General features: G+C 41.4%; 1 protein-coding gene across 1 annotated transcript; it reads right to left on the reverse strand.

Annotated features, from left to right (window-relative positions):
- Positions 1-305: 305 nt before the first annotated feature.
- On the reverse strand, positions 306-25,777 carry LOC139659941 (transmembrane channel-like protein 3). The gene is made up of 22 exons (XM_071537964.1): positions 25,656-25,777; positions 24,453-24,599; positions 20,509-20,584; positions 17,274-17,355; positions 16,806-16,912; positions 15,751-15,849; positions 14,575-14,717; positions 13,852-13,999; positions 13,549-13,592; positions 12,259-12,406; positions 10,942-11,051; positions 10,501-10,579; positions 8,978-9,241; positions 7,353-7,481; positions 6,579-6,646; positions 6,053-6,181; positions 3,787-3,897; positions 3,417-3,542; positions 3,194-3,272; positions 2,454-2,496; positions 2,081-2,354; positions 306-1,311 (listed from the first exon to the last, which is right to left on the reverse strand). Exons 1-22 carry the CDS (start codon positions 25,775-25,777, stop codon positions 306-308), a joined length of 3,534 nt encoding a protein of 1,177 aa, XP_071394065.1.
- Between the last annotated feature and the right edge of the window lie 964 nt (positions 25,778-26,741).

The raw sequence follows: 26,741 nt of genomic DNA on the forward strand, positions 1-26,741 counted from the left end.
GTGTAAATCTGATATTTAGGTTAATGGTTGGTTTGATCATTTCATTTGTGCACTGTGATAGCCTCGGTGTATCTTGATTTTATTGTTTCACATTATGTTATGAAAACCAAACATATAATTATATAATTAGCCTACACAGCTCTTTCAAAAAGACGCAAGACGACACAGAGGAGAAATAAATAATAATAGGAATTTATAATGACATATTCTCTGTGCTTTTGATGCAAATGATTTGCCCCCTGATAGCCTGCATCTATGATCCCTTGATAAACATATTAACATAATAAATCATTACAGCACAGCCATCATACTTTGGAGCAAACCAGGTCGTTTGACCCAGAGACACCGAGATCAAAGCTGGCTTTGGACTTCTTCTTGGCCAGCTTTCCTTGCCGGGCTTCAGACTTGAGATAGCGCTCCTTGTTGTGGATGACCTGAATGTATTGGTCAGTGCTGCTGTTCTGCTGGTCGCTGCTGGAGGCCAGGGAGGCGGAGTCTGACTCGGTCAGAGAGGGCTCCAGCTTTGGCCTGGTCTTGGGCTTCACCTGGGGCTCCACGTGCCGGGTCCTGGCCGGGGACTGACCGTGTCGTCCTGGGGAAGGCACGTGGCGCCTGGTTTGAATCAGAAGAGGCTCTGCTCCTCTTACGTTGGTCTGGGAGTGGGAGCGTGCCTCTATATCTCCCCAGTCCGTTTCTCCTTCAGCGTCCTCCTCTTCGTCCGCCTCTCGGGCTCCGTACCTGCCCCGAGCAGAGTGGCCCCCTTTAGCCATGGACAGCTGGCTCTCTACGCGCTCCCCGATGTAGAAGCGCGCCGGCTGGTGCAGGTCGGAGAGAGAGCGCGGCCGGTGAGCCTGGCCGAACGACCCCCTCCTCGTGCCCTTTCCCTCCACCTCCTCCTCCTCTTCCTCTTCGCTCAGGTGCGGCTGCGACGGGTGGGAGCGGTGAGGGTGGGGTTGGTGGTGGGGGGTGCGGGGCGTGTAGCGCTTGATGTTGCGCGGGTACAGCTCCAGGATCTCCCCGGGCTCCTCCAGGCGGTAGTGGCGTGGGACGCGTGTGGCCGAGCGCAGCAGCTTCTTCCTGGCCTCGTGCTCGTTGACGATCACGTAGCGGGTGGTGTGGCCACGCCGCCCCGCGTAGCTCTGAGCAGTGATGATCCCGGCGGCCTCGGCGGGGTGCATGGGCCGTATGGTCTTCCTGTACAGGGGGTCGGAGTGGATGTTGTCAGAGTAGCGAGCCGGGGGATTGTACGCCACATGGTGGTAGGACTTGGACCTGCAGGTACCGCTAGGGCCGCCAAGAAATGGCGGGTGCCTGTTATGAGAAAGGAGAACGCAGAGTAATCAACTTGCATTGAAGGTGGAGAGTCAGAGTCATATTTAAAGTTTCTTTCTCTTTAGCCGTTAAGTGCAGGTGTGTGTATTACACTCTTACAAAGGATGTGTCATTTTTAACACGTCTGTGTGTCTTCTTTGGGGCAACACACACTTGTGTTACTTTTCAACACAAGATAAGACACACAAATGCGTTAAAAATGACACATCCTTTGTAAGAGTGTAGGGTTCAACTGATACTGGGTTTTTGAAGGCCGAAACCAATACCGATATTTTTGGAATGAAGCTTCTTCTGGCTGATATTTCCCAGCAATATTCAATATACTTTAAATTTGACCATTTTCATGCCAAAATTACAGGTATTCACTGTTGCCCCAGTATTTTATTCTTGTCAGGGTGGAAAATCATCATCACCATCATAGGATACTAAAACTCTCCATTGAAACCCATAATAATGCTAATACTAATATAAATACTGATACTAATAGTAACATATTAATGCATACTTGTGTGGAATCCAATCACAATGTCTCATTAGAATCAATTCAGGTTAAGGACTTCCCATAGACAACCAGTGTAGTATTGATCAGTTCTATAATAAATATTGATATCAATCAAACTGCATCATATCCATCAGATCAGAGGTGGACCACACTGAGTGGCTGATATCCAATTTTCAATAAAAGGCCAATACTGGCCCAATATATCAGCAAACAAATGTATCGGTCTAATCCTAGTGTGTGTGAGACCTGTTGGGTACGTGCTCCAGCCTGTGTTTGTGCAGTATGGACACTGTCGGACTTCTGGAGGATCCGGCCACACTTCCTCTATTCAGGTCGGCCCTAGAAGCCGATTGGGTGATGGTGCGGATGCTGTTGCCGCGACGAACGGGAGACTGGAAGTTGGTGACGCTCCCGTTGTGACGCGGCGACGGCGTGTGGATGGAGGACTCGTGGCTGGTGATGTCACTCTCCTGCTGGTCAGGCTTCTTATCCGCCGCTGCCTCCGGAGCCTGTAGGCGTGCTGAGAGGGTCACAGGGGGTTAAAGGTCACAGGGTTATGACACACCGGGAGGTAATGGAATGCATCAAACTGAAAAAAAAACACCAAAGAGGGATATACCTGCAGCCATCTGGAAGACTTTCTTCTTATCCTCTGTCCGCTCCTGATGGGATCAAAGGAAACATCCACCCTCAGATACTCTGTCTACTTACACTGTGATGTTTCATCAAGCTGTGATGTGCAGTTCATTCCAGGAGATATTTTGTGATGAAATGTTGGGATTTACTTTTTTGCTGTACCCTCCAGCTGCCTCATCTACTTCTACTTCAGTTAGTGATTTCCTACATTTCCCAGAATGACCTTCAACAACCCCTAAGAAAAACGGTGTGAAGTTGTCACATTCGGTTTTACATGTAGGCGGAGAGAGCAGTACATAGTGAAAGTAAGAGCAAGAGAGCGAGAGTTTCCAGTCCATAAAAAGCAAGAGTCACGCCCCTTACTCAAAACACAACATGTCTTGTGGCTGCATTGCATTCTGGTCTATTGAGGCTACTGTCAGTGGAGAAACTGGTCTCTCTACCTCTTCTACGATGGATTTCTCCCTGTATGATTGTTGAACGTCTCTTGGTGCAAAATGGCGGCTCTGGAAAGAAGCCCTCGCTCTTTGATTCCGAGGGACTGACAGCAAAACATGACATTTACCGTTAATGATTTAAAACGGTTGAAAAATGTTCCTATCGCTGCCTTTTAGGGCCTAGTGCAGCTTTAATGAAGATGTAGCCTCAATTTGACTCCTTCCTAGAAATTCAGCACGTCACGATTCTAGCGTTTGCTCCATTCTGAGAGCATCAGGAACTCACAGTCTGGAGCTGCATCCTCAGCTGGTTGTTGGTGAATTTGAGGGATCTGGCGATGGCCTGGAGGTAGTATATCAGCATGCTGAAACACATGAATGATTCAACACATGATTCTCATTGTTCGATACCTAGATTAAAGTTTGTGTCTGTGCATACAATGTACTGTGTGTGTGTGTGTGTGTGTGTGTGTGTGTGTGTGTGTGTGTGTGTGTGTGTGCAGCCTTACAACAGCAGCAGCAGTGCCGGCAGCACTACGACGGGGCTGGTGACATAACTCATCACTTTACTGAACCACAGGGGGAAGTCGCTGGCGATTGTCTCAGAGATGATGTCATAAATCTTCTCCTGACCACTGCAACACACACACACATATATATATAGGAAATAAAAAATAAAACGTCCTCTGACAACTGCAGAACAGAGGAGGTGGAACCAAAGGGCCAAATGTGCTATTGCATATAATGAAATTCACCCATCTTATTCCTCCTCAATATTTTACTGCTGCCCTCAGTATTACTTATGATATGGATAGTGTAGCTTCCGTCAGGTCACTTTTGAATCTATAAAAACCAAATAAACTACACTAAAGGGTTTACCTGAATGGCCCACAGTGCTGCGACGGTCTGTATCTCACGATGGCAAAGATGGTGGGCAGCATGCACAGAAACAGCATGAACAGCAGCATGGCCAGGTAGAAATTGTTTGATCTAAGAAGAAAAGAAACAGATGTAATATTAATACAGAGAGCAGAATTTGGTCTATCGCTCACTCAAAAGTAACACTTGAACTGCCAGTTGTAGTAGTGGAACGATATCATCCTCAGCTCTATATATTTTTTGAATTGGCCTAAATTGTGTACAATAACATGTTAGTCATGTCTGCAAAACGCTGGGTGAGTGGGGTTATGGGCTAATGCCTGTTCTTCTGGTTCTGTGTGACTTGACACACACATATATACACAGACAAGCTATCGGTCTACCTTGGCAGTCATGCCTCTGGCGCTTTCATGACTACCGCACACCTGGAAACTCTTTAAATATGATATAAATGCTGACGTTAATGTGTGAAGGCATATGCAACAATACAACAAACACATTTATTCCATGTTATGAGGTTCAGTTTTGACCCGGCTCTTATATTTTCTATCACTGACCGAGTCCAACGTCATGTTCCTTTAACATGTTGGATGTCTTTATAGTCCCTCAAAGAAGAGTCAAAGAGAGGATGGCGGTATTTTTTCCGACCTCGTTTGATAGTCTTTGTTACGAATTCTCCATTTTGAAAATACCACACGGGAAAAGGCAGAACAAAAAATCTCACCTGCGACTCATTGAAAGTCACAATGAAATAAAAAAAAAAGACATTTTCTTGTAGTTTTAAATCAAAATCCCATTACTGTTCACCCCTCAAAATCCCTGTTTCCTTTTCCTAACACACCATGGCTGCATTGCGGTGGCTGGAGTTTATTCATTTTGAAGAATACGCAATTTGTGACGGCTCAACATTATGTGTTGGAGGAGGTTTGTTATTGCTCTTCCAAGTCACTTTCCATGTTTTTTATGGTCCAACCTACCCACATTTAAACAGCCCCTCCTCGCCCCAACATCCTCATGAATTATGGAAGCGAGACACCATTGAAACACTGTTTCCTTGGGACTTTAAATGCGGCCAACGCAACTAGTCGCTTTGGCTGCAATCACATCGTTTTGACTGCAGACTCTCTGCCACATTCGATTCGGCATAAAGCATGAACCAGGCGTTAGACAGAAGCGGTGACTTGCAGCTTGTATTTACAAGGGAGACTGGTAGCTTGGCAAGCTGGAAGCTATGATGAAAGACTATGAAAACATTTTAAAAAGATCTACGAATATGCAGTCATTCGTCAGTTGAGTTATTTCCACATTATTTCAAGTCTCTTTCTCCGTTACACACATAGTTACCATAACTCTGTCATCTCAGATTATCTGCAACGCTGATTGAATGTTTTGAACACATGCCTGGATTTTTAGCTGCCGCATTTTGTGTTCCAGGGCTGGAACTATTGCTACAGTGCTGAAAACAAAATCCATATTATCACCAATAGAAATACAATATTGCTGGTGTTTTACACTTTCAACTGTCTCGACACTCCATAATCGTGAGGAGGGGATGTTAAAATGGCCTTTTAATTATCAGCAAAGTGTCAGTATCAATCTCCTTCGCCTTCAGCAGAGCTGGATTTAATGGCTCACATGAAGGGTGTCTCAGCAGTACCATGCACTGTGTGTGTGTGTGCGTGTGAGAGAGTGAGAGAGCGAGAGAGAGAGATAGAAAGAGAGAGAGAGAGAGTGTGTGTGTGTGTGTGTGTGTGGAAGGATGCTGGTATTTTCCACCACATCTGGGAGTGACTGATAAGGCCTGAAAGAAGCACCGACAGCCTCGTTACATAAATCAGAGTGGGCTGAGGGCCGGGGGCTGTGTGTGTGTGTGTGTGTGTGCGTGCGTGTGTGTGTGTGTATGTGTAGGGAGATGCATATAGGACTGCGCACTGATTTGTCGCCATCACCACGGAGCTGGAAAATGAAATGAGATGGGAAAAATAAGCAGAAAACGGTGGTTGATAATGTGTGATATGTAATGAGCCAGTCTCCCTGTCCAGAGGGAACACCAGGCCCTCAGGACCGGCAGCACTGGGACTGCTGCTGCTGATTCACACACACTGATGCAGAGCTGCAGAGAGGGGGAGCTAATCTGGAAGTAGTGAGAGACAATGTCCTTTCTGACTGTGTGTGTGTGTGTGTGTGTCTGTGTGGGTGTTTCCTGTTTGTGTATGTGTGCCTAAGTGTCTGTGTATGCCACTGCGTGTGTGTGTGTGTGTCGGACCTGGAGGCTCTGAACACCTGCTGATGGGGAACATTACAGGTGAGGACGGCCCAGCTCCTCAGATACATCAGACCAATCAGCTTCAACACGTTGAAGGCAGGGAGACAGGGGGAGAAAAACGCCCCCATCCTGGAGGAGAGAAACAGAGAAATCAGAGCTAAGAGACACACACACACACACACACACACACACACACACACCGGGGTCAGCTCACACCCCATATAAAAGACATTACATCCAGTGGCTCGTGGTTTCGCTTCATTATGTTCATTGCCGCAAGTCGACACTTCTGAAATGAGTTGGGGAAATACAGTCCAGCCAGCCGTAGAGGTGTAATGAGAGATTAGAGCAGACTGAAGTCTTTTACCCAGGGTCACAGGGACTGGTCAGGTCTAGCCAGTCTATTAGGAGTGAATGGGCTCCTGTATTGCCCGTCCAATGGCAAGGCAGAGGTGATACAGTGTAATTATAATGTCTCTGATGATCAACTTTTCGTCAATTGTTTTAGATCATTTATCTGACTCACCAAATCATTCCTTGGTTATAAATCAGGTGCAGGACATTCTCAGCAATTTTGAATTCTCCATATTCAGGCTGAGAAAAGACAGAAAAAAGTGTGTTATTGTCGAGTTGTTATATGCCTAATGTGTTACTTGATGTGGAAGTGAAACAATGTGCTGCTTTCAGACAAAAAACTTGCAATCAGCTTTTCAGAAATTAAGAAGTTGCCAATAGCCAATATTTGGTGCCAATATTCAAAGTCTTCAAATTGAACCATTTTCATGCCAAAAACTTAAACGTATTCAGTGTTTCCCCCAGAATTTTTGTCAGGATGGAAAAGCCTCTGAAACAGCATTACGTGTCCCATTAATCATATGACACTAAAGCTCTCCATTGCAACCCAGGATAATGAAATTCTTTAGGGTTATCTTAAGGCCAACCCCACCTACTTAATAGAAGAGGAACTCTGGGATACATTTGGCCTTTAAATATAATAATTGAACAATAAAATAAAAAAAATAAATAAAATGTGCAAACAAAATAAAATGTTATTGCAGGTTTTACAGCCTGTTTTTATGTAGCTGTGGTTTGAGAGGAACCTCCATCATATTGGCAGTGGATGACATGACTGGCTGATATCTGATATTTTAAAAAAGGCCAATTGGCCCCAAAAGTCAGTCTAAGCCTAGCAAACATTCGATTCAAGTAAAAACAAGACGTTGGAGAGTATTAGAGCAGCAAATGGTACAAATGTGATGGTAATGATGTTTAGAAAATAGAGTAGAGGTGGTGTACTTACAAACTTGCTCTCCAGATCCCAGCAGCAGCAGTCGCTCAGGTAGCGCACCACCAAGCCTCTGATGAAGTCGATCAGCAGGATGCTGGCCACCGTGAAGATCATGTCAATGATGGACAGCTTCAGCATCTCCTGCATACACACCGTACACACACCCATGGACACATTATGCATCATACACACACACACACACACACGTTAATTTCATTCTTCACCATCAAAACGTGGATGGATGCCTGTTAAGCAGAATTGTGGCCATGTTATCTTTCCTCAAGAGTCCCAAGTCCCTCAGCAGTCTCAAGTCTAATTGTGGATTGCCAAGTCAAGTCCATGTCATTAATATAAAGTCTCAAGTCAAGTCTCAAGTCTAAATGTAGAACACAGAGTCAAGTCAGAACAAATCAATCCAGTCCAGTATCAATTTAATACCTTAAAGAAAAACAAATATCTAGAACCCTTCAATGCAATATGGTTTTAATAGGATAAAAACTTGGTAAGAGCATCATGAGTTTGATTTCTAGAATCAGTTTCAACTTCAATAAATTCAATCATTCGTCTGGTGGAACAAATCTCATCACTTTCAATCTAAGTTATTTACACAAACACAAGACCTCAAGTCAAGACTTTAGAAACCTTTTCAAGTCATCAAAGTACAAGTCAAAGGCAAGTCCCAAGTCACCAGAACCCAAGTCAAGTGAAGTCTCAAGTCTTCTCTTCATGGTTAGTGAAACGTCTTTGGCTGCACATTTCAGTCCAAACTCAATCTGTAGCTCAGGGTCTCACATGTAGAAAACAATTTCAACAGAGCATGTTCATTTTTCTTGTCAGTGTAATGCAGCTAGAGACTATTAAAGATAAGATATGTGAGTAATGTCTTCAGTGATCATCCAGTCAGTGAAGAGGGAATGATAGAAAGAGCAATAATGCTCACTGGTGTGGACATGAAGGGGAGGCAGAGCTAACGGCTTATATCATTTTCCTTCAAGACAAACCAACCAAACTTATCCTGTGTAACCACCATCACATATCTATTTTGAGGATCCAGAAGAAAGTTGTTCTTTTCAATCACATTCAGTCAAAAATATCTGTCAGGAGAAACTGACAGGAGACATCGGGATATACAGATATTTTGAATTAAATAGGCTCTTCTCTTTTCTGACATATGCAGTCAGCAGCAAAGCAGGAAACTTTTGCAGGTTTTTTTTGGCCACCAGTCACATTGGCTGGTAATGAAGGCAAACCTACAGTAGCTAAAGAAAGGCTCAACTGATATAGATTTCTGAAGGCCAAAATAAGACTGATATTTTTGGATTCAAGCTGCAGATACCTGATGCTTTATTTCTAACTATCTCTAAATTTTACAATTTTCATGCCCTTAAATTTCGTTGGTGGGAAAAGCCTCTGAAACAGCATTTCGACCATCATGGGACACTAAACTCTCCATTGAAAGCCAGACTAATGAACTTCTTAGCATTCTTAGCAGCTCCTTAAGGCAGAGTAAACTCATGTCAGGTTTTACAGACTGACTGAAGCTGCTGAGTAAAATCCTCCCACACCACACCGGAATGGTTTCTCTTTTCAGCCATGTGAATACAAAGTATAAAGGAATCAAGTCTAAGAAAGAGAACCTGTCCAACGTAGGTCTCCCAGCACTGGTCCTGCTGAGAGCGAGTGTTCTTCTCGAACAGAGCCGTCTGGTTGGAGACGGTCGTTGCGCTGCTCTTGGTGCTGTTGCTGACATCCAGCACCATGGCGATGGTTGCTATGGTGCTGTTGCGATGCTCGGAGACGGAGATGTCGGAGACCAGGGTGGAGAGGCTGTCCTCCTCTGGCTGGGAGATGGTGGCCAGGAAGGAGCTAGAGTCAGACCAGTTACCTGGACTCACTGGGATCTGGAAAACATACAAATACAGTAGTACCCATCACCAGTTGGATGCTATGCTATTATATGTATTATTATATAATAGGTGCAGTTATATGGGACTGTAGCAATTGATAATGTATAACTTTAACTTTAATCAGTTTTTCCCTGATAATGTAATACGTTATTGCATTAACCAGAAATGAATAGATTTTAAGTAGAGCTGAACAATTAATCAAAATTTTTACAAAATCGTAATATGGCCAACTGCAATTTTCAAATCACAGGAGGCGCAATATTTACATTAATATATTATATTAATATTTATACCATTTTAAAATAAATATTGTCGTGCTGCAGAGATGTCCTGGCCTACACATCATATTCTACAGACTTAAAGAAAACATCTTTGTTTGGTAAAGATCCCCGCAAAAATCACACCATAATCATTTTAATACGTTTTTCAATGAAAATGAGAATAATGATGTAAAAATGATCATTCCCTCTAATATCGCAAATCATATCGTAATTGCAATATCAGTCAAAATAATCACAATTAGATATTTTTTCAAAATCATTCTGCCCTAATTTTAAGGGTTAGCAGTCTGAAGATGTTATTATACTATCTGGCAGTTTATTACATTTACAGGTTTTATTACATTTTCAATCCATTTACAGGAGTGAAAAAATTCAGCTACTCTTGCAGAACAATTGACAAAGCTTTAATATTAAAAACCAACGTGTTTCAGCTGTAATATAGTCTATTTAGTCAGAGGAGAATGTATGCAATCCTGTAACCATGACAAAGGCTATTGCAGCTGAAGCATGTTTTTTTTAATATTAATGCTGTCTCATTTACTCTCCAAAATGTGCTGGAATTTTTCATTCCTCGTTTTTTTAAATTTTTTATTCATGCACCTTGGAGGAGCTGCGAGGTCGCAACAGATGTTTCGCCCAACCCGTTTAGAGGAATATTTTATTACATGTTATGACATTATCCGACAGTTATTACATTATCAGCAGCTGGGGGACACATACTGTAAATGGTTGGATCATAAAATGGACTTTTACAGCAGTTTATGACTACATGAGAAACTACGTGAGTGGATATTCAGGTAGGCAGACTGGGTGAATGCAGAATCAGTGTAAACTTCTATACAGTGAATGGTTGGATAATAATGGATTTTTACAGTGATGGTGTGAGAAACCAATGCTCTGTGACATGGAATGAGTAAACAAGATGATTAGACTAGATGATTTCAGAGGAAAAGTGTGAACGTCTATACTTACAGCAGAGCTCATACTGTTGACCTTATCAAGGAGGGCGATAATGAGGCTGTAGAGATTCCCAAGGTATAAAACAAGCACCCTGCAAACAAACAACTGCCAATGTCATTTTGGAGTAACACCTGTGAAACATTATTTGTAATTAAAGCTGCCGTAGGTAATGTTGCACGTTGGCAGCCCCAAATGTCAGCGAGAGGTTGACTGTTTGAATTTTGAGGCCTTCAATAACCAGAAATCATGTGATGTCAGTGAACTGTATGCAGCACGCTCATGTTTACCGAATTGAGGAGGGGGCTGGAGGGAGTGGGACCCTCCATAAGAGACATGGGACCCCTCATGAGAAAGACAAATCTAAACTTGGGGCGTCCCATGTCACGTTATCAGATAAAACTCAAATTTCCAACAAAACAGCTGATTTCCAAAAATGCTTGCAAACTAGAGTACCTGGCCAGCTGGAACCGGAGCGAGGTTCGTGGGTGGTACATCTCCAGCTGAGCCACCAACTCAAAGGCAGATGGGGCAATCATGGTGATCAGAGAAACCACCACACTCACCTGGAGGGAGAAATGACATGAAATGGAAAAGGATTTTATTCCAAATTGTTGGGGGTTTACACCAAAATATAAATTTTCGCTCCTTGAAGATATAGATCCTCAATAATGTCACTCTTTTAGCAGCAAAGATTTTTAAGTATTATACAACTTTTTGGCAGATAAGATCTTTGATGAACCAAGTGTTGTGTGAAAAGAAGATTCGGTGTCAACTGTGTGTGTTCAGCACTTGTACTACATTTTCTGATGATGCCAGACAAGCTCATACCATCCACTTAACATGCTAGTGTGTTCTGTAGCAAACTCATTTAAAGCTGCACTAGGCAAATTTCTTTATGTAAAAATACACATGCCTTATGAGCTTAAATCACCAAGTGGGGCTTCAACAGAGAAGAGCGTCCCATCCCACTAATTGAGACGTTGTAGATTCACCCTGTTTGCCAAAATGAAATTCTGGTGTCCTTATGGTCACCGATGGGAAATCTTCTGCAAACAGAAAGTGTTGAATCCCAAACTGTTTCCTAAATAGCAGTGAGTGAGCGCTCCGTCCAGAGAAAGCTGGACTCACCAACGATGACTGAGCCTCTTCACCTCCTCTACTCCAACCAAAGACTAATTAAAACTTTCAAAAATTCAAACAGTTATCTCTCACTGCCACTTGGGGCCGCCAAAGTGCGAAGTTGCCTAGTGCAGCTTTAACACTGGACACACACAGAGCTGGAACTCCTGCCAAACACAAGAAAGAAGAGGAGCTTTATGATAGGTAATCATTTGAATAACATTGAGTTTTATGGTACTATCATACCAATAACCATTTTGTAAAAGCAGATGCCATATTTTCCAAATAGTATATATTTCAAAACATTTCAAATATAAACGTGCACAACCATATAGAGGAAAAAGTGTCATACAGCTTAAAAACAACCTGTTTTTCTGTAATGTGTCATATTTGTGTGAAAAAATAACAGGGCAGAGCTGAACACCCGGCAGTGGAAATGTTTGGCTGATAAACCACCATAGTCTCTTAGGAGGCGAATTACATTATCAGCTGTCATTGACAGATGGAGGTAAATGAAGCCGACAATCAACAGTCTGCTTCCACTGGATTAGTCTCAGGTCTCCGGTTTCATTGATTCCTTGTAATTGTATTGTACGGTGAATAATCGGATGAATCTCATGACGACGATGTCCGCCCCTGCTCTGGCTATACCTCGTTCTTCTCCCACAGCGTCAGCTCCGGCTTCTCCTGCTCCAGCTTCTGAGAACGATCCACCACAAAATAAATGATGTAGATGCTGCCGGCCAGCGACAGCAGCACCAGGATGTTGGCTAAGATACGAAGACTGATTAAGACTGCCCTAAAGAAACAGAGAGGAACACAGAAATCCAGAAAGAGTGTGCCAAATTTTATCTTCAAAATCTTCAAATACACATGATATATAGAATAATCACACTGCAATCCCCATTTGCTTGTTTTGGCTGAGCAATTGGCTCAGATGACTATTCAGCTTGTCACTGTACTTCTTTAGCAGTGGTGGCAATATTTCAGGAATGAGGCTGAATGAATGTACACTGGTGTAAATATACCGTAGAGTTTGACTACTTTGGGTTTTAAAGGATGATAACGATTTATGTTGAAGTTCCCAGTATCTGATATTTTATACTGATATTCAAATTGACCATTTTCATGTCAAAAACATCCAGAATATTCCAAGTACTCAGTGTTTCCCTCAGATTTGTATTCTTGTCAGGGTGGAGAAACCTCTGAAACAGCATTTAGGCCATCATGGAACACTAAAACTCTGAAACAGTAAAAATTAAAATAATTACTCAAATTATAAAAATACCCGCTTTTTTCCTCCAATAATACAGCATATTCATTAATATTTGTGGGGAATCCAATCAAAATGTCACATTAGAATCAATTCAGGATACGGTCTTCCCACAGACAACCAGTATAGTATTAATTAATGAAATGGATGACACAGACTGGGCCATATCTGATTTTTAAGGCAAATACTGGCCCGAAATATTGGTGAATGATTATATCATCTCAACCCTCCTCTCATTGACTCTCATGTCTGTTTACACATATATCTCTGGTTGGGAGTAGAGGGCTGACACCCAGCTTGTGACACCTGAGGCATGGAGGGTGATGGAGAGGGTAGTGGGTCTGCTGTCAGCCCCACTCACTGACGAGTTAATCCAATTTTAATATCTTCAGCTGCTGCAGTGATGTTCTGGTAGTGATTTAAGGGCAGTAAAGGGCCGTTTGTATGAGCTACGCCAGGAAGAATGTGCATCGCTGAGTATGAACGGTTGGGATTTCACATGCTGGGTGCTGTAAATCAGCTGGATCTGAAAGCGCTTCGAGGGGGAACAAGCAAGGAGGTGTAATAGAACACAGGTTGACTGAGTCATTATTGGGGTTTTTACATGGGTAGGTGCAGCTTCAGTAGAAAAAATGCAATCAAGACACACAAACAAAAGAGGCACCTACAGGCTTGTGTCTTTCTTCTTCTCCTGCTCCTCAACAATAGCTTCCTGAACAGAAAAAAAAAACCAAGTAGAGTTAGGGAGGATAGCTTTTCAGAGATGGAAGCAGGTAAAGAAATCGTGCATTAATTGCCTTTTTGAGAAACTAGCAAAAGATATAATGACTCATAAACCTCCCTGTACTGACTGCTGTGCTCAGTTAGGCAGTTCATTAAAGTATATCAAATTAAAAACAGAGTATCACTGGGACTGAAGTGTGTGTGTGTGTGTGTGTGTGTGTGTGTGTGTGTGTGTGTGTGTTTCTGACCCTGATGTTGTTGACGATGGCCGCTCCTTTGCTCTCTGCAGCCTCTGGGTTTCCGATCAGGTAATCCCAGGCACAGAAAACCCTCCAGCAGAATGTGAAGTTCTCGTCGGAGGCGCTGGCCAGGCTCAGACGGGAGTTCTTGGCCATTCTGGAGGAGCATTATAACATTTTATCATACCATACGATATATTATCATAGCATCATGTTTATTGTTTTAAGAATCATTGATGATCAAATATGACTATCTTTTAGTATAGAGTCATAGGCATTTATTTTAAATCACATAATTCTTCTTTGACATGTAAAGAATTAGGTTTTCCATGGGGGGGGGCTATGGATCGGTCTCAGTTCATTCATTCGTTCATTCATTCATTCATTCATTCATTCAACCATCATGCATGATATCTTAACCACTGATTGGATTTTGATGAAACTTGGGGGAATGATGCATCTCACCACTTCATTATGGCTTTTTTGAAGTTGTCCAAGAGAGAGACTGCATCATTCGTATTGGACAACATATTTACTGTTGCCTCGTTTTATTGATTTAATTAAATTGAATTATATATTCCTTATAGCCAACACAAGAATGTTGTGAAGTTACAGCTAATTTACCCCCGGAATATATTACAACATCAGCATCAGGCTATGACACTAAACCACATCACGACATTATCACATCATGATCACATCAGTACGAGTTGTAAAGAGACTAATGATTACTTTCTTAACAGAATGATGAAACTGTAGGCAAAAACAGCCATCCCAACCAGAAAGTAGGCCAGGGGCAACCGGTAGCCTGCGCTGCCGATTTTCCTCAGCCTGCCGTAGTAACCGTAGAATAACACCGAGTACTGGAGATAGCCCTGTGGAGAGTCACACACACACACACACACACACACACACACACACACACACACGTACACAAGGGTATACATCCATGCACACACGCACAGAGATTGACATGACAAGTAAGCCAACTGTATAATCTTGAGTATAAAGGCTATCCGATCTAATGCTTCTAACCAGATTAGATGCAACAATAAATCACTCAGCAGAGCATTACAAATCACCATTAGTGCTAAATCTTTTTTTACTAATCTCATCTATTACACTCTATATTGTAGGGTTTGATTCGGGCTTTTAAGAGTTTCTTTTTTGCCTCGTGAAGAGAAACAGGAAAGACTGGGGTAGAGAGAGAGAGAGAGAGAGAGGGATGACACGCTACAAAGACCACTGAGCCACAAGGACGTTTTTCTAGGCTGATATTATTGCTAGTTGCCGATAGCTGACATTTTGTGCCAATATTTAATATCTTTACATTTGATCAAAATTTCAGTTTCAAATAAATTTCAAGTATTCAGTGTTTCCTCAATAATTTTATTCTTGTCAGGGTGGAAAAGCCTCTGAAACAGCATTTAGACCAGAAACTCTCCACTGAAACCCAGGATAATGAAATTCTTTTAGGGTTAGCTCTTTAAAGCAGGATGACCGGGGGACAGGGAAACTCTGTGATACATTACTGCCTTTAAACTGATTTACAAAAAAATATAATTGAACAATTAAATGAATAAATAAAACGCGCATAAAAAATAAAATTTCATTGGAGGTTTTCCAGACTGCTTTTCTGTAGCTGGAATCAGGGAGGAACCTCCATCATATCAGAGGTGGACGACATGACTGAACCATATCTGATATTTAATTGAAGGTTAATATTAGCAAACTGATATATCGGCCCTTGTATACTGCTTATGTAACTTGTGGAGGGGAGGGGGGATTGAAATTGGCCCTGTAAAAGAGGTCAGGGAGGCAGTAAAGTAATGATTAAATAATGGTCTATTGTATCTGTCTGTGTGTAATGTGCTATTGACAGAACAGTAAAAGGAGAGAGAGGCTTGCCCCGAGAGACCAGATGGTGTCCAGGTCCTGGGCCGAAGCCAGGTGCTCCTTGGGGATGGTTTTACTCCTCGTCGTCCCGAACGGAGCTCCGGCCAGCAGCTAGCACAGACAAACACACAGCATTCTTCAAATCATCCATTTAAGGCAAACAACCATCAATATGGACAAAAATCCAATTAGATTTTCAGAAAAGCATTCTTTTTTTTGTTTTTTTCTTTAAAGATCTCACCCTCATATAACTTAAATCAGTTTGCCATGACTTAATATGATTTATACTATGAATTTACATTGTGAAGATTAAGTCACCCTTAAAAGGAGTAGTGGAAGTAAACTATTCCACAAATAAAAAGTGAGTAAAAAACTTAGTTTAGGCGGGTTTGCCCTCCACTACATCCCTGGTTACGCATAACGCACAGCACAAAACAAGGTCAGTAAGAAGAGGTGAGAAGAAGATGGGACACCTGAGGCCAGAGCATGTCAGGTTACCTACAAGAAATCGAGGGAGGGAGCAATGTAGAATAAATAAAAGGAGGAAGGAGATTGGGGATGAGTGATAGGACAACTCATGGCTGGGGAAATTGCCTGTGTCTGCATGTCAGTGACAGACATAAATCTAATAGCTTTTTTTTCTCCATTGTCCTCTATGGTCCTCTATGTATTATTTTGTGCTGCTTGAGACAAAGGTGGTGGAAGCATCACATATGAAATGATAAAACAGAGGAGAAACATTTACATATTGTAGAAGTAAATGAGTAATTAGTAAATACATAATAATAATATTAATAATAATAATAATAATAATAATATTAAAGTGGTTTAAAAAAATATTGAATATCTGAAAAGAATAAAGAAATAAACAAAAAAATGTAACAAAATAAAAGGAACAACTGCATCAGTTCTGAATGTACTGGGTAGTGAAATTCTTTTAACATTCAGACTGACCAGATGTTGAGTAATGATATGAAATAATTTGTTATTGTATTTAGCAATTGTTCTCTCTCTCTCTCTCTCTCACACACACACACACACACACACACACACACACACCTACTGACCTCTGGTAGGACGATGAAGGCTCCGGTCATGATAGTGAGGACGATGTTGATCCCAAACAGCCAGCGGAGGAAGATGAAGTAGGACGCCACGCCCGACCCAAAGTGACCTTGAATAGACACAGAAAACTCAAAACACTGGATAGACTGGAAAACATTTGACTGAGACCATCAACCAGGAATCAAATGAAAAAAAATAATTCAGACACAACCAGTGGTAAGTAAAAAGCAGGGTGAACTATGCCCCCCCCCACCCTTTAAAAGCCCCTATCTTCATATGATTTACATCCTTTGGATACTACTATTAGGTATACTATGAATTTAGGACATAAAGTTTTATGTCAGCTTAAACAGTTTGAAAAACTAGTCCACAAATAAAAAAAGGTGGGCAAACTGTGTGTATACAGTAGGTGGGGCAATGTCAATGCAGTATTTTCGCACTTCTCTATAGCAAAAGGATGGCAGTCTCACTTTCGATTTTCTTGATCCTCATCTCCCAGGGAATGAACAGAACCACAATGTTGTAAAGCAGTCGAGAAAGTTTCTTCAACAGCTGCAGGAGGAGATAACAGGATTTAGGGAATCACATTAGAAGACGACTGTTAAACGTCAATGGACGGAGCCAGCAAAATTGTTTTCAGAGCGCAAGTTAGCAAGCCACTGTTGCCAACTTGACCTTGGGGAACAATCTTGTTGACTCTCAAAGTATTTGGTGGCAAATTGGTACAGCTGATGCTGATTGGCATTACTTGCTTGTCTAATCCAAAGAGCAGTTCTAGTGACTTGTTGAACAGCCAATAGCTTAGAAAGGTTTGGCAACACTGTAGCTAACTGGTAAACTTGAATGGCAAAGAAAGAACTCTAAAAATAAACATATAAAAAATATAAATGGAAATGACTTATCTTTTTCATTCATTCATGACCATGGCATGATCTTGGAAGGTCAACATTCTAGCTAACTAGCTTAAAGGATAACACTGGTGTTTTTGATGTTTTTAATGCATTGCTTACCATCAACAAATCCTATGAAAATAACAAAACCAACAATGCTTTTGCTCTACTCCCGTTACTTTCTGACTTCCCACAGACCGTTTTTAGCCGTCAACCCGGAAGTCATTGGCTCCAATTGTAAGCTAAAAACCTTGAAATACAGCTCACAAAGACATAGTTTCAATTTTTAAAATAGCTAACTGTTACCACGAAAAGTCAGGCTGTTGTAGTTATTACCAAATCAAATTCAAATGGGAACAAATTCTTCATTATGCCAGGGACTATTTCCGGTGCTACAGAACTACTTTCCTGAGATTGCAAACATGTTTACATCCGGTTTATTAAGTTGTTTGAGGAAAAGGTCGGTGATGATTAAATATGCTGCCCAGAGCAACAGCATGGCTCTTTGACGTGTTTTTAATTGTTTTTTTAATACAATGGAGGACGATTGGACACTTCTATGGCTGCTGGGACATGGCTGCATTGGGCACCGGCTACATAGACAAGACTTGTTGGCAAAACAAAATTTTGTTATTTTCATAAGATTTGTTGACAGTAAGCAATGCATTAAAAAACACCAGCCTTATCCTTTAACTCGAAAGCTATAGGCTAGTTTGAACTTGGAAGGTCAGCTAGGCTAACCAGCTAAGCTAGATAACCTAGGCTAGACTGTATTTTTTTCAGTTAGTAGCTGAGTGCTAGGCTTCATAATATTAGCTTCCACCTCTCTTACCCCTTTCCTTTTTCACTGGGCTTCAGTCTAACATTACTTAACCAGAAAAACTGAGATTCTTTGGCTCCGCCCACTGAGGTTTAACTCAACCAATTTCTGCCTCCAGAGCAGCTCTGTCTCTGAGAAATACTTGTATAACTGAAACTCAAATCTGAATATCTGAACTGTGTATGAGAGACTAGACTTTTTCTAGCATGGAAATCAGAGTTTCTATGAAAAATATTTGTGATAACAGAATTTCACTCAATTCATTCTACCGAGTTACTCCATCATTCGAGATTCGAGATGATGATTGTCAATCAGGACGGGGTCAGCAAGGCCAATGATTTCTAATTTCAATTAACTTGGAGCGAATCTTTAGAATGAATAATTCATCTTCAGACCGCTCGCTAAAAGTCAATTAATTCTAATGGGGCTTGAGCAGCCTTGCCCAATGTCTCTGGAACATTTTAATTAAACTGGGCCATAACAACAGGCTATAAATTTGGTCATGCTGCTGTGCTATGGCTGCGTAGGGCTCTCTCTCTCTCTCTCTCTCTCTCTCTCTCTCTCTCTCTCTCTCTCTCTCTGTGTATGTATGTATGGGGAGTGCACAAGAGAGAAAGAGATAGAAAGAGGAAGATAGAGCAAAAAACACACACAAGGTGACCTAGCTGCCTAATAAACCCACAGGCGGAGAAAAACATTGCTAAAAGCAGAACTCAGCAGTGTGGACAACAGAAATCAAACATGTTTTATAATTCAGCCACTAGGCATCAGGTTGCTGCAGTGCGGTGGAAGAAGCTCCTCTCAGCAAATAGTCTGATAGAATAAAATGGAGTTGTGGCTGTAAAGAGCCCATTTTTCACTGAAGTTGCCTATTCCAGACTTATTGGAGGAAAGACGAGAAGTATCTTAAAGTACCAGCACTAACGGTTCACAAACACATACATAAAAAGGGTTCTACTGTATGTAGTACCCTGAAATGGTCCTTTAGGCTTGTACCTTACCAGAACCCTTTTTGGGGCTGTAAAGAACCCTTTTAGAATGGTTTTCTATTGCACCATGCTCCAATGGTTCTACATAGGACCTTGATGGTGCTGTAAAGAACCATTTAATAATTTGTGAAATGCATTCATATTAAAGGAACGTTTTAAGAACCATGCTGGGTCCTTTATTCTGATTTACCAGTATTCTTATTTTGACAAATCAGAGGGTTCTTGAATCATTTTGGCCCAATACAGCAGTGTTTCTCAACCCAGTCCTCAGCTGATTATCAAATTCAAGAACTCCAACTCAATACCTGTGACCTTGTGGAGAAAGTTCTTCCCGAGTCGTCTTGGAGAGAACGATCTTCTCATGAAGCACAGAGATGCTTCCTTACAGTTTGAGATGGGCTGTTTCCGTGATGCGTAATGCGTCGTTCTCGCAAAAAATCTTCCCATTCATTCTCGGCGGTTGAGTCACCATCCAATACATCCTCGGCTGGCAAGTAAACTTCCGGTATCTTTATCCATCCTCCATTCTTGCGTTGTTTTATTTTGAAATCATGCTTCGGCAGTTAGATATTACGTAAAACACGTCATGTACGGGAACAAGAACGCACAAGAATGAATATTGAGAAAGAGCCCTTAACTACCCCCATGTCTTGCGACTTTTAGCTCCAACTCTACTCTTGTACACATGATTTAAGTAAGGTGTCACGAGAATGTGTGGCCCTTAATTGAATCAGGTGTGCAAGAGCAGAGTTGGTGCTAAAAGTTGCGGACTAAGTTGAGAAACACTACCATAGAGAACCACTACCTTAGCCAAAGAACCCATGGGGATCAAAATCAACATTGTGCAACATTATGCAAGTGAAAAGACGAATATTGAACCACATGGAGGGATTCTAATTTTCAGTCTCTCCAATTTTGCATTTAAAGCAGGCTTCAGTGCCACTAGTATATGTTGGACTGAAGAAAGTTGCTGTAGCAGTACAGTGTGTGGTTGTTGTGTACGTACATCAGCTCCTGCAGCCTGGTAACCTCTGGTTCTGGTCAGCCGGCCTTCATACTTCAGAACAATCTCTCTGGCCTGCCTGGGAAACACAGAAACAGCACAACACATTCATCACTATGCCAACATATTAAAGGAACTATGCCAAGTCAAGCCAACTTAGTGTCCTCCTTTAACACCCTTTTAAAAGCACACGTTTTATTTGAACTACGGTCTACATTCTGTTTGTGTTGCCGTTTTAATTATTCTGTGCTTTACCCTTGTGTATTGTATTCTTTATCTTATTGTTTGATGTTCACATTTTTATTGTTTGCCTGCATTATCTCATAAAGCGCTTAGCAACTGTTTTGATAAGTGCTCTGGTAATTATTATTATTACATAAAGACAGTAGTACAGTTGTAGTTGAAGATATAGCAGAGTTAGAAAGAGGACTTAAATTATTTACCCAAGTAGAAGTTCAGTTTTCCTCATGTCAGAGTAGTAAGTAGCCAGTAGTCAGAGTAAGAGTAGCCTAATTGTCCTGAAGTCAAACTTGTACTTGAGTAAAAGTAATATTGTGACTCACTGAAAAAAATAGGCTACTTACTCCAAAATCAATTTCAGCATGGTCCTTGCATGTAATTACCTTGCAAGTAGAAATCAGGGTAAATACATTAATACTACTACTACTAATAATAATAATAATACTGTAAAAAAACAACTTTACGCCTTGGGACGATATGTGTAGCCTACTGTGACCAGGAGGTGGATATAATGTGACTCTACCATCCAATAACAGCCAACGGTATTAATGCTGATATAGTAGGTGGGTGAGTGGGTGGCTCTGTTAAGCCCAGTTAAAAAGATGGCTGTACTCTACTCTTGATTAAACTAGTGGTTTAAGACTTGCTGCTGCAGACTATGGCTTCAATCTTTTAAATCACAGTGCAAACCAGAGCACTATCACCCAAATTCAGATAAAACCAGCCACAGCAGACCGGTCCTATTAAAACACATTCGATAAAGTGATTCATCAGCTTTATCGTTCATGAAGACAGTACAGTGAAACCAGCTCATCCCATCAAAGCACCGGGGCCCATTCAGAGGGCGATGAGCCTACATGTATTAATCAATGATGATTCTCCACATGCATTTTACACACTCAACACCCATGAAAAAACTTGTGCGACCAGTTTTGTGATGCCATGTCACTAGTTATGGTTACGGTTAGGGTCACAGTGAAATTCCTGAAAAATAAATCAAACATGGGTAACAAAATGGTAGATTAAAATGGGGGTAAAAATGTTTGATTTGTGGTGTGAAATATGAGCTGTTATTGCAGTGGGAGTAATCACAGGCGTTCAGCCAGAGATTACAGGGGGTGTAGAAACGCAGACTTGCATCGCCTCCCGATGATGGCAATAAAGCCTCTGCAGCATTAATGAACTACCCATATAAAACCTGTTATCCATGGGACATACTCAGCACATCTTAGAAGCTCTCTATCTGGCTCCCTCTTAATCCATCTGTACTGTACCATCTACTTACCTTTACCCAAACATAGTAAATAGCCAACACAATTTCTCACCATCACAGAAAAGAATATGGCTGTCTTATAAAATGCTTGGGGATAGGCTTCTTTACAAATATATATATACTGTGTTCATTAGGTCACAAGGTTCCTGCAATATTTACTTGACGAAGCATCCTGGTCGAAACGTTGTAATAATAAATTCTTTGGCAGCACAAACACGGTTAATTTCTGTGCTGTTTTTGACTGGGAACTGATTGTTTCATCACTGATACAATTTGGTGTACAGATGATTTCAGCTTGTTAGCTAGCTAACCATAGTATTTGGTCAACTGACCACCACTTGTTGGAAACACATCTGATTTGTGCAACAGTTAACGCACCTAGTAGAAGCTATATTAGCAGTGGCTAGTTGCATGTTAACATCAGTTGCTTTGCTAAATTAGTCTGCTGGCAAGTGACCTATGTGTGTTCTAATGGTGCAAAACAGGGAAGAACATGGACGCCCTCGAGATTTTCTATGCCAACCTAATACTGTTCCCCATGCAGCAGCTAATGTTTTGTCAATGCCATTTAGTAATGTTAGCTATAGCTACAGTTGGCATAGAATGGTTAGCAGCTTAAAGTGTAACTTTACATTTCAAGTTTAGATGTTAAAGACACAGGTGTGTTGATAGATTTAAGGTCATGAAAATTGGACTGAAGTGTATTTTCAGGATTATGTTAAAACTAATGCAGTGCATTACAGTGCATGCCACCATGTTAACATGATGTCAGAAAACTCAGGGTTGCCTAGTAGGAAGTTTGAATTTCCAACTTACCGTAACCCTGACCCTGAAATCTGTGGAATGCAGCATTAGCTAGCTAACATAGCCAAAAACCAACTGTTTGGCTAACTGAGCTGACTCATCTTAGCTACAATTCAGTGTTTTGAGTGAGTAGAGGCTAGGACTGTGTCACAGCCTATATTTGGAAACATATCTACCTTATTAGTCTATTCACTTTTTCTTATAACATTACCGAATTGATCTACATGCAATCTTTTTTCAGGTATCTCTCTTTTCCTAGCCAGCTTGTTATATATGTAGACATTACCCACTGAGCAAAAGACGTGATTTCAACGTTGCGTCTATGCTTTAGCTCTCATATAGCCCAGGATCATTATGGCTATGTATAGACCTATTTTAGACCAAGCAGTAAATACATTATTACAGTGAATAAACATCTGTAAATACCAAAAATATGCACCAGAGAAGTCCTGTAGACTAGCCTACAAGATAATTATCTGAGCACAAGAAGTAATTTCAACATTGCGTCTATGCGTAGCTCTCATATAGCCTAGGATAATTTTGTCTATGTATAGACATCTAATAAACTTTCACTTTTCAACCCCATTTAAACTCAATTTAGCCTAGACGGCTAGGGCCATTTAGACGTGTTTTAAACGTCTAATCAACGTAAAATTGCTCAGTGGGTATTTACACACTGCCCTGTGATGTCAAGGGTGTTTGCCTGTCTTCCACCCAACGCATGCTGAGATATGCTCCAGCCCCCTGTGACCATAAATAGGAGTAATCAGGTAATCAGCCAATTCACCAATGGACCTCCATGATAGCACCAGCCATTGTTGTGAGGAGATTTGTGATGCAGCTGCAAAGCCTCTATTGGTGGTATTGATGGTGTTGTACCATGAATTACTTATCCATCACTGACCAATTGAAAGAGACAGCCCGATACTCTTAGAGAGGAGGGCTGAGGTCTGAGGTCCCTAAACCCTGTGGAAGGGAGAAACCGGGGGAGCAAGTGGTGAAATAATTATCGAGCCACCTTGGTTTGTTTTCCATAAAGGGAAGGGGCGGTTAATGCTAAGAGCCCCGGAGTGGAGAGTGGTTAATCGTTATTTACCTCCCAGGCGTTAAACACTGCTGGTTTCTCCACCCATTAACCACAGAGAGTTAGTGCTTTCTAGCTATTTAACAGCACTGATGCTAATGAAGAGGTAGTGTTTAGATCACGCTATCCCTATTTGAACCTCTAAAAGTCCAGAGATGCGGGGAGTATGCGAGGAAAGACTAAATATTGCTCCAAATGCTAGTGCAGAGAAGGTAGTTAGTGGTGTCTAATTCATGTATTCAACAGATAAAACACAGTGTTGATCCATGGATACATTTCAGTAGCACAGCATGATGCAGTCCTATTTACCTCCGCCTCGAGACCTGCAGGTTGCTGCTGAGGTGTTGGCACGCTTTGTTTAAATTCAATTACGCATTTATTTTCAGAGCACTTTCATTAAGTAAAGTAGCTTTTCTCAAATGTTTGGAGTGTGTGTGTGTGTGTGTAAGAGAGAGAGAGCGGGAAGGAGGGAAAGAGAGGTGACAGGCAAACAGAATGAAATTACGCATGCACAGATACAAAGAGAGAAATCAAATAGAGGGGTACTTTAAGACTTTGAGCTTGCGTCTCATGGGCCAGGGTCTGGTCCGGATGTTGGCGATGATCTCCTTCTGGTACTGAATATTCTGAAACATCTCCTCTGGGTCATTGCTGTCCACCCGCTCATTCTCTTTATCCTCATCATCTGAGAAGCTATAGCATAAGATACGGGGAAACAATGAAAAATGACTTGGTTTGTTACATTATAACGAAAAGTAAAACGGCAGGACTTCATTTTCAAGGACTCCTGGTGTAAATGCTTAAAAAATCCTGCATATGTATTTTCTGTAAGACAAATATTTTTTCCAAGATACATAATGGACTTTCTGATGTGGAAAATGCTGAAAGATGCTCCAAGGCTTCGGGGGAAAGATGAAATAACATGATGGAGAAGATCTGGATCACTGATGAAATGAAAGGTCGGAGTCTCCAACTTTCACAGCTTGTCATTCCGGCTTTGGTCTGCATTGCCAGCTTGACTGTGATTTTTGTCCTTGATTTTAATCCTGGTCAAGGATTCAGTTTATTAGATAAAACATAGATGACAAATGTGTTAAAGGCTGGGAATGCGCTACTTTGTGGCTGAAATGTACGCCCAGGGTAAAAATTCTTTCTGTATGAATTTGTCATTAAATTGGTTGATAAATAAGTCCCATTGTGACCAAGTTGTCAAAGATGAATCATTTCACTTGCAGCGAGGAAGAGTTTGATGCATATCATATCCAAAAATGTAACCAGGTGCTCGATGTTCATGGCAGAAACAGCAAGAAGATGCTCCAGTGATGCTCCCTTTTGTGTTTTTTACTAGAAAACATTTAATTGATTCACAACTATTATACTGTATAGCATTTTCTTCTGTTTCACTGAGTCACACTCATTTTTTACCACCACTTGTGATTTATGAGCTTAGTAAATTCACAAAGAAGACCAAAAAGTCAATATCTCCATAGATGAGAGTAAAATGACAACATAGCACATGGGAAACTCTTCATAGAAATTTTGTAAATGCCTAATTGAATGCCTTGCAGGATATAATTTTCTTTCTTTGAAGACTCAGTGCAACAACCAAGAGGACAGTCATGCAGCGAAAGAGTGAGACTGACAGAGCTGAGCGCAAAGAGAACAAAGCAAATGGGAGAAGATCAAACATCCTAGAAATTCAAATAAAGGAAAGCTGCTTTAAAATCCAGACAGTATGAGCTGACTCACCCCTGCTGGTGGTCCTGGTAGGGCGAATAAATCCTCCTGGAGTTCTTCCTGACACTCTTGTGTCTCTTGGCTGCAGACACGGATCTGCTGCTGGCCACCAAAGGCTCAGACACCGCACTCATCCTGACCGCCCCCCAGAGTGTGTGTGCATGACTGAGATCAAGAAAGTGGCCAAACTGTGTGTGGAGGTGAGTGCGAGTGTGTTTGTGTGCATGTGTGTGTAATGATGAGAGTGTGTCCTCCCCTTTAAAAAAGTGTGTGCATCCACTCCCTGTGTGCTCCTGCTCCCTCCCTGCTGCTGGACTGACTGACTGGCCTGACTGAGGTGTAGTGAAGCTCCAGGATGCCTGACTGTGTTGTGGTTGGGGCTACCTGCTGCTCCAGACCCCCACTGGAGCACCACACACTCCAGCGATACAGGCTGAAACACACTCCTTCATCAATCCAATCACATCCATACTGACCGCTTAAAGGGCCAGCACACAACAGATCAAGCGCTTTCCATCCTGTCCTAACCTCTCTTGCCTTCCTCATGTATGCATATGGATATAGCTATGTGTATAAATGCATATGTAGAAGGTGTGAGTATTCATTTTTGCAACAATTTTAGATTACATTTGAGTCTTATTTGTGGACTGAAACCCCAAAGTGAGCTCATTTATGAGTAACACTTTTCTCATGTATTGTCTGCATTGTGATACATTACAAGGAGATAAGAAGCCCATTAGAAGCATTAGTAAATTTTTCTTGCAATATAATCATCAAGATATAGAAATAATAATCAAGACAAAGAAAATTAGAAAATTGTAATACATTTAATATCATGTCATTAATTATACAGTTGCGACAAAAAACCAATCCCCTACATTTTTGGCACATTTTATTTATTACATCATATGTATTGTATTATATCAATGTGCCTTTGATGCCTTATAATACCTTATGAGCATTTTCCTGTTTTTTCACTTTACACCTTTTTAGAAGGAAGGGGTGCTTTCAAAGACTTTTCTTGGGGAAAAGGTTTTTACCAGAACTAAAAAGGTTTCCCCTATGTTGAAGTTGAAGAACCCCTTATGGGTCTACACA

This window comes from Centroberyx affinis, unplaced genomic scaffold (genome assembly GCF_046629955.1).
Source record: "Centroberyx affinis isolate AG114_WGS23_722 - 3 ecotype Tasmania unplaced genomic scaffold, CSIRO-AGI_Caff_v1 ptg003166l_1, whole genome shotgun sequence".
NCBI lineage: Eukaryota > Metazoa > Chordata > Actinopteri > Beryciformes > Berycidae > Centroberyx > Centroberyx affinis.

Coding starts and splice junctions, on each gene's coding strand:
- LOC139659941 (XM_071537964.1), bottom strand. CDS start 25,777: ATGAGTGCGGTGTCTGAGCCTTTGGTGGCCAGCAGCAGATCCGTGTCT. Junction 17,356..20,508: donor ACCAGGCTGCAGGAGCTGAT/GTACGTACACAA, acceptor CTCCTCCTGCAG/CTGTTGAAGAAACTTTCTCG. Junction 11,052..12,258: donor CGCTGTGGGAGAAGAACGAG/GTATAGCCAGAG, acceptor TTCTCCCTCCAG/GTGAGTGTGGTGGTTTCTCT.